The 8,414-nt window shown below is 34.5% G+C and overlaps 1 protein-coding gene across 1 annotated transcript; it reads right to left on the reverse strand.

Annotated features, from left to right (window-relative positions):
• Positions 1 to 501: 501 nt before the first annotated feature.
• On the reverse strand, positions 502 to 4,265 carry LOC110100446 (remorin 4.1-like). The gene is made up of 2 exons (XM_020827953.2): positions 3,844 to 4,265; positions 502 to 879 (listed from the first exon to the last, which is right to left on the reverse strand). The coding sequence occupies exons 1-2, from the start codon at positions 4,144 to 4,146 to the stop codon at positions 682 to 684; spliced, it is 501 nt and encodes a 166-aa protein (XP_020683612.1). The 5' UTR covers positions 4,147 to 4,265; the 3' UTR covers positions 502 to 681.
• Between the last annotated feature and the right edge of the window lie 4,149 nt (positions 4,266 to 8,414).

The raw sequence follows: 8,414 nt of genomic DNA on the forward strand, positions 1-8,414 counted from the left end.
TTCAAACACAAATAAAAATTTACTCAGCAAAATGTACCCACTAGAGAAATCATACAGGCCTGAAAATAACTATTTTATCACTAATAGTATTGTCTTTAAGATCACATTATTCAGAATGTGGAACTTTTATTTGGTCTGGTCATCTGACGTAGCTCTACGTTCGGACGCCAGTAAAATAGTGTCACGTGTTCTCACTATTTACCGCGTGGCCCGACAACCCCGACCCGAAACGGAGACGGAATTGCTATGTTGGCGTGTTGCTAGATATTGCTCAGTATTAGTCGATTTTGCTCGGCAATAACGAGAAATATCATTATGTGAAGATCAATACCGAGTTTTTCTCGGTATTGCTTGGTATTTCTCGATATTGCTCGGTATTGGTCTTCACAGAGCAATATTTTTCATTATTGCCAAGCAATACCGAACAATACCTAGAGCAATACCGAGCAATACACGAACATAGCAATCCCGGGTCAAGTCGTCGGGCCGCGCGGTATTGAATAAGACAACGTGACGACATGTTATTGGCGTCCGAACGTAGAGCTACATCAAGTCATCTGACCTAATAATTGTTCCAGAATGTGAGAGCAATTTAATTACAGATATACAGACTGATCATGTTTATTATTCAACTAACATAGACTAATACACCAGAACTGTAAAACTGGTAGAATATCTCGACTATGGCTTGAAGAAAGAGCGCTTTGAAGGATCCCTGCCAAAAACCTTCATCACCCTCGCAATATCCATCACCTTTCCAAGCTTCTCTTCCCTCTTCGCTTCTGCTTCTGCTTTCCTCTCATCTGCTTTCTGCCGCGCAACAGCTACCTCGTTCTGCATTTTCTCTAATGCCTTTGCTCTTTTCTCCTCCAACTTCCTCTGATCCACAAGAACAAAAAGTGTAAGATCTCTGAAAGATAAAAATATTAATAGCTCTAACAGAGTTTGGTTAAGTAAATGGTTAAGCAAAACAGAAATAGGAGGAAAAAGAACTTTTGTAGATTACTACTGATGGCTGCTTAGCTTATGTGGAAGTGATCAAGTGATTACTTCATAGACAGTACTGTTAGCTTAAGAGTATCTACACAGAAAATTGTGATTATGGACTTTTCAAGTTATATCCTCCATCGCTCATGATATTCTACCATCTGATAGTGATCAGTCTTATCCTACTTATTTGATTGGTTTCTTGAATTCTCTTCTATGTTCATTTGTATAACTGTTATATGAGATGTTAAATTTTTTTTCTGGAACTGTCTATCTGGATGACTTTTGTTTTTGATAATTTCATTTTGGATTTTCTTTTTTTTTTCTTCTTAATTCCTTCACATTTAGTTTACCCATTCAACGTATTGGTGCAGTACTACCTTACATTTTACATGCTTGAAGCCACCGATTATTATAATTTTGTTACTAAATAAAAATATTTAATACCTCATTTAACACCCATAAACAAATGGGGAATGAAGATTCACTCATGATGAATCAGATCTAAATAGTTGGGATAAATTGATGATAATTGTTAAGTGCTAGAAAAATTGAGTCAGTAGAGTCTTGCACGTCTTAGCAATGCATAAAGATTTAGCACTAACAGATAAAAGCAGTAAGACCGGAGAATTTTTTACGTGGAAAACCCGAAAAGGAAAAAAACACATGGCCTAGCCAAGTTGCAAAATCCACTAGATGGTAAGTGATACAAAGATCTTCCCTTCTTTTCATTGTTAGAGAAGAAGGAGAGTATATAAAATCAAGTATGATAGTAACAAGATTTAATTTTCCCAATAGGGATTATAGATGTCCACATATTGACTTTTATACCCAACAACAGAGTTAAATCTTGTCAATACTTTGAAGATGATAGAGATTTTTTATGTTGAACCTCAGTGATGATGATGGTTGTCGGTGGCAATAGCTGGTGATTATCGGCGGCAACGATAACTCGAAAATTCTAGAGAGCACTTCATTGTTCTCCCACTTCCTCTTCCCCTCATGTGAAGAATGAGGTCCTATTTTATAAGTTTGGGAGCGACATTCTTCGTAAACCTGTAAAAAAATCTATGGCAAATTAAGAGTACTCCATCAGACAGTCCACATTGATTCGTTCGATTATAGAGCTTTCATCAAGAATTTAAGTGTCTTAATGATGTCAGAATGAAGTGATTTTAGGCTCATCATATTCGTCTTGTTGAGCAGCTCGATTCAACTATAAGCATGATATATTTGGAGATTATTAATTTACCCAATTAATACTTTGAAGTTTCTAAATATGCTTTAGTCTCTTGGCTCGAGGTTTTGGACTCCTATTAGATTGATTTTGGTGTCATTGGATTCATCTTGTTAAGACATTCAGTTTGATTGTAAGTTTGTTGAAATCTGAGTTCGAATGGTTCAAATTTAATTTTTAAAGTTTCAAATTCAAATACGCCTCAAAATTAGAACTTGATCAAGGTGATTTTTGGTGACATATCATTTTCCTCTTTTCAATCATCAAAGCTCGCATAATCCGAAAATAATAATGATGATAATAATAACGATCATGATGTCGCAGCATTAACAATTTTCCTTTAGCTGGTCTCTTATTCAATCATTAAGTAAGGCAAAAATTAGTTTTAGTACAAATTCTGCTTTGGTTATCATATCTTATTTATATATGATATGTATTTAAAAACTCACTTGATTAGCACAAATCTTTAAACAATATTTGAATTCAAAATTTTCATAATTAAATTCAAAGCCATCCAAACTCTGATTTTAACAAACTTATAGTCTATATGAAGTCTTGAATAGTTGAACTCATCAACATCACAAATAATCCAATCTAAGTCAAAATGAACTCAAATCAAACATCAAAAGTGTATTTAAAAAAATTTTGAACATTAATTGAATGACCAAATAGTCTCCCAATCTCACGTGCTTATAATCAAATCAAGTGGCTTAACCAGAGGAATCAAACGAGCTCAAGATCATTCTATTCTAACATCATTAAGATACTCAGATGAAAGATAAATGGTATATGATCAACCAGATCAATATAGATCGTTTAATGACACTCAAATGATAGATAAATGATATATGATCAACGTGATTAATATAGATTGTTTGATGAAATGTTTTGAATTCTAGTTATTTTTACTTAAATACCCCTCTCAAACAATTATAAATAAAGCCTCATTTTCAAAGTGAAGAAAGTTTGATAACTAAGAAAGCAAAAAAAATCTATTGCATTTAGTTGCGATCATCAGTTGTTTTCAATTTTGTAATCTCATCTTCTTCAATTAAAAAGAAGAGCAAATTTGTGTACCTATAGTTATATAGTTGATTTTGATATAGTACAACCCAAATTGACTATTTTCTTATTAGAAAATTAAATCGTTTAGATTGCAAAGATGGGGGGGGGTGTTACAATTTCTTTATCCGAACATGTAATTTTTGCTGCTAGTTTTTCACTTTTTCCATCACAAAAAATAAAAAAAAAAATAAAAAACTGCCCAAACGAAACCGAAATCCAACAATTTATGAATTGATTCTGAAACTGGAACCCTTGACCTGAGCTTCTCAATCTTTTTACACTTCCTTTCACTCAAATTCCTAGCATTCAAACACATCCTAAGCGGTAGCCCTTCTAATTTCTCGTAACTATATAAGCAAATTTCGAAAGAAACTGTTTCTTCCTCTGAGGTTGAAGAAAACACAGATTTAAGTAGCAGCAATTACATTATAGCTAATTGCAGCCAAAAAGAAACAAGTAAAGCATACTTTTAGGGAACATCTCATACTGTAGTAGATATATAAAAAACGAAGCTCTAAGCTTATAGTAAAATGAATGAAGAACTTCTTAATTACCTCAATCTTCTTCAACCAAGCATTGGCACTATCCACCTGCTCTCCCTCCCAGCCATCGATGATGGCCTTCTGCCTCTGGAACCTGTTCGTGATTCTTGCCACTTCTTCGGCCTCCCACGCCGTTATCTTCGACTCCACCTCCTCCTTCCTCGTGCTTTCCGCCGATATCTGCCGCGGCGGTGGAGGAGGCGGCGGCGGCGGATCTTCGCTGCGGACAATAGCAAGAGGGTTTGCCTCCGGTGATTCGCCGCCCTGTTCGGCGGCTGCATCAATTGGAGCCGTGGCTGTCTCCTTGGCGACCATTTTTTGTCAATCGAGGTCTTCCTTCTGAGAGTAAAGGCAAGCGGAGCAGGAGAGAAGGAATGAGAACAGCGAGCGTGATTGGGAGAAGAAGAATAAGACAATGGGAGGACTTCAAAAAGGAGGTCTGTAATATCAGTTGCTTTTTTTTTTATTTTTGACGGTAAGAATTATTGATTTATTAAGAATGCTGTAAAACAGTGTTTTGGATATTTATAGAGTCCTTATTAATAATTTGTGTCGGCGTTTGATTTATAATATTAAGAAATGCATGACGCCTCATACTACTCACTTTAAAGTAAAGTTGTCAATATTTGACATCACCTATCGAATCAGATTCAAAAATTCATGATTAGAGTCAACTCGTTTGAAAAATGGGTCGAGTTCAAGTTCAAGATTCTAATCTGTTTGTAAAATCGGGTCGGGTTCGGGATAACCCAAAAACTCAAAACTAACTTGCTTTGACCCAGGAATCACATATGCCGTCTCATCTCATCAACATCCAACCGCATGAGTGTGACAGTGTGTGACCACGTTTGACGTCACGTGAGTGCCTGACTTTGTGGTATGCGTCTAACATTTTGTCACGTGAGAGGTTGAGAGCCAAACATCATCCATCGACAAAGTGCCTGACCACGTCTGACGTCACGTGCAGTCGTCCATTGACGCTGTCCCGTGACTACCATCCGTGTTGTCGATGTCGTCCATGTTGGCCAAACCCACTACCCACAAGGCTACACTGCCGCTATGCCTATGGTCATATGTCGATGTCACCAGTTCGTCTGGCTCCTGTAGCGCGCACAAATGTGTGTGATCCTAACCCGCACAGGTCGAGTCGACTCAACCCTATAACCCGCATGGACCGAGTTGTAAAACCCGAAAAATGCCGTTTTAGACCTCGCACGCTTTTCGATGTGTCACGACAAGATTTAAGTGAATTTTTCAAAGTTAACGGATTTTGACGAAAGTAATTTTATAAAATTATATGCAAAATTCTAAAAAATTTGATATATAAAACTTATATTTAATTTTGCTTAATTTTGAATTTAAAATTAGTTGAAATCTCATAATACCCATTATTCCCCGTGTATATAATAAAGCTTTGATTGTTTAAGTGAGGGCAAGATGGACTTTTAGCAATCCCTAAACGTCTCTTCCTCTTAAGGGGACACTTTGTTCGTTTGGCCGAAACCGAGAGAAGAAGCGGAGGCGGAAGGGAGGCGCACGGGCAAGGCTTCGGGCGGTGGCTCCGAAGACTTCTCCAGCGAGGTTCCTGGAAGGAAATTGTAGGGGAAAGCCTAAGGAGCACTAAGGTATATTTCTAAACCTAGAAATCTCTATTTTTCCCTTGGTTTTTTTAGATGACAAAGTTAGGGTTTGGTAAAAACTTCTCATTTTTCTTTAGGAGATGTGTAGGAAAGATTTAGGAGATAATTTTATGCATGGAATGAAGTTTTTCACCAAGAATGTGGAGTTGGAAAAATTAGGGTTTTTCTCTAAAGTTGAAAATTTTGAAAGTGCTTTTGAAAATGTGGTTCCTAAGGGTCCTAAGAGGGTTTTTAAGAAAAGAAAATGAGTTTTTTCACAAAATGGTATTTTCCTATTTTCTAATTATTTTAAATCCGAAAATAAAAATTATTTTAAATTAATTTAGGATATAGAAAAAGGGTTATTTTGGTTAAAATATGTAAGTATAAAAAATTATGAATTTTTAGATTATATTATGCTTGTTTTATGTGATCTTTTGGAGAGAAAGAGAGGGAGAGAGAACTTAGATAGATTAGGAAGAGAATGTGAACTTTAATTTAAATTTATTATGAAGAATTTTGAAGGAAAAATTAATGTTTATAGGTGATAATCTTGATGACCTTGAAGGAAGGAGGATTAGCAAAGAGAAATCAAATTCCCAATTTCTATTAAATATACAAAGTTCTTTAATTACATTAATGTCTTTTATTTCTCTCAAGTTATGATATTACATTTTATGACATTATATGATAAAGTTTATATGTTATATGAAATGAAATGATATAAGATGATATGATTATTATTTTGAGTGATTGTATGTGCATGCTAAATAGATAGAGCTCACCCTCTTATGGTACTAGCTAGGGATGCTGTGCTCGTGCACGTTAAAATGGTAAAGGATATGAAAAAATAAATGATAAAGGAGTACATTTATGATATTAGACGGTGGCTCCTGTGACTATTGTAATTTATACTAAATGAAAAAGTTATGAATATGGAAATGAAAATGAAAGATATTGTTTAATGATATAAGATATGTTTAATGACATATGTGTAAGAAATTAATTTATATTATGTTTTTAATAAAATTGGCATTTAGCATATTGTTCATTTTGTCTTTATTACTGTAGTTTAGAATCGTATTTTATTTACTGAGCTTTAGGTTACTGTTAGTTGTTAACATTTTTCAGGTAAGTTTAAGTAAATCGAAATGAGTAGAAGATGTGGTAACGTATACCGTAGGAGAGGAGCGTCTGAAGAAATGTAACTTTATGATATAAATGATTTTATGTTTATGTGTATTCAAATTTGATGTTTTAGAGGCTCTTTAAAATGTTAAGGTGATAGTTTTAGATATTTTAGTCTACCATCCGAACTCCGTTTCTGCCTCGCCTATGTGAGCTCATCGGGCTGGTTCGTGACACGGGTCCGGGTTGACAATCCTTACCCATTTGCAAAATCAGGGTAAGTTAGGGTCAACTCGGGTTAGACCCGAACCCGACCTATCGATCCGTTTTAATGCGCCCCCCCCCCACGCGCCCTTTAGAATCCTTTTTAATCCCCCCCCCCCCCCCCCTAATTTAAAGTAATTACTAAACACAAAATTGTGTTTTATATTATATTCTTCAATTGAAATGAATTTAATTTATCATATTTATATTTTATTGCAACATATGACTATCATAAATTTATACTTTTATATGTGAAATAAATTATTTTCTAAAATATTTTATAGTGTACTTGTATTCTAATATATTATAGTTTTTACATGTATCATATTATATTAGAGTCGGTGGGCCATAATAGAAAAACTCGCCCTCAAAAGGAGCCCACAACGGAACTTGTATAACAGTGCAAGGGGCTTTATTCAACTTGAACTTGCAAACTATAGTAAATAGGAGCTACTCATCAAGGCTTTCTTGTAGGAATGTATTAGAAGTTTATAGTGGAGACCATATCTACTATTTCCTCTCATAGGATAATTTTTGTTAAAAAGATAAGATGCAGTGTTACTTATAAAAAGTTCATTAAAATCAAAGAGGAGTGTTATAATAATTTACATGGAAACTTACTTTAAAAAAAAATAGCCTTTTGTAATGACTATTTTTATAGTAATTGGACTTTGTTTAATAGTCTGAGATCTAGTAAGATTTGCATATTTATGTAGAATTTGTTATTTTTTATTTGGTTGAATATGGGAGAAATGTTTAATAATTTGCAAGTGACTCTTAGGAGCACTACAACTCTATCTTATTGGCACTACGACATGTCCTCGCTATTTGTGGGCTTATGGTGATATCATGTGACATTATGGTGCTCATCTCTGTGTTTTCAAAAATTTGATAAATGGAAAGTGTATATTGGGAGTGTTGCGGCATTGTCGTATTGGGAGTTGCCACGCTAGGTTTTCTATTTTCAGAACAGTAATCATTCCTTAGGGGTATTGTGGCGCTCAAGTATTGGGCATCACGGAGCTAAGAAAAATTAATTTTCTATACATATTCAAATCCACCATTGCATTGCATTTACCTCATTTCCAAAAACCATGAGAGAAGGGCTAGAGAGAGGAGAAGAGAAATTCGAAGAGAGAGTCTATTTTGTGGATCTTCGGGTTTGTTTTCATCCATTGGGCAATATGGAAAATTTATTCGGCTTGAAGTAGGTTATCTTTACCCAGACTTAAATTTTAAAATTTGTGTGGTTTGTGAACTTTTTGTATTTAATTTAGACAAACTTAACAAAAAAACAAGATATCTCAATATCCAAGAAACTTTCATCGTGTAACTTCTAATATGTTGTTGTTATAATGATTCATCACATATGGGATAATTATTTTGAATTTTCACCAAATATTTTTGATTATGTGGTATTTCAAGTATTTTGATAAGTTTTCAAAAATTAAAAAAAAATGAATATAAAATAGTGAGAACATCGTTACTAAGTTGTTAAGTATTATATATGTTCATGTTTGTGCTACATGCATATGAAGCTGAGTATAAAGATAAATCTTATGTGTTTTTCTA

Source organism: Dendrobium catenatum, unplaced genomic scaffold (assembly GCF_001605985.2).
Source record: "Dendrobium catenatum unplaced genomic scaffold, ASM160598v2 fragScaff_scaffold_1173, whole genome shotgun sequence".
Taxonomy (NCBI): Eukaryota; Viridiplantae; Streptophyta; class Magnoliopsida; order Asparagales; family Orchidaceae; genus Dendrobium; species Dendrobium catenatum.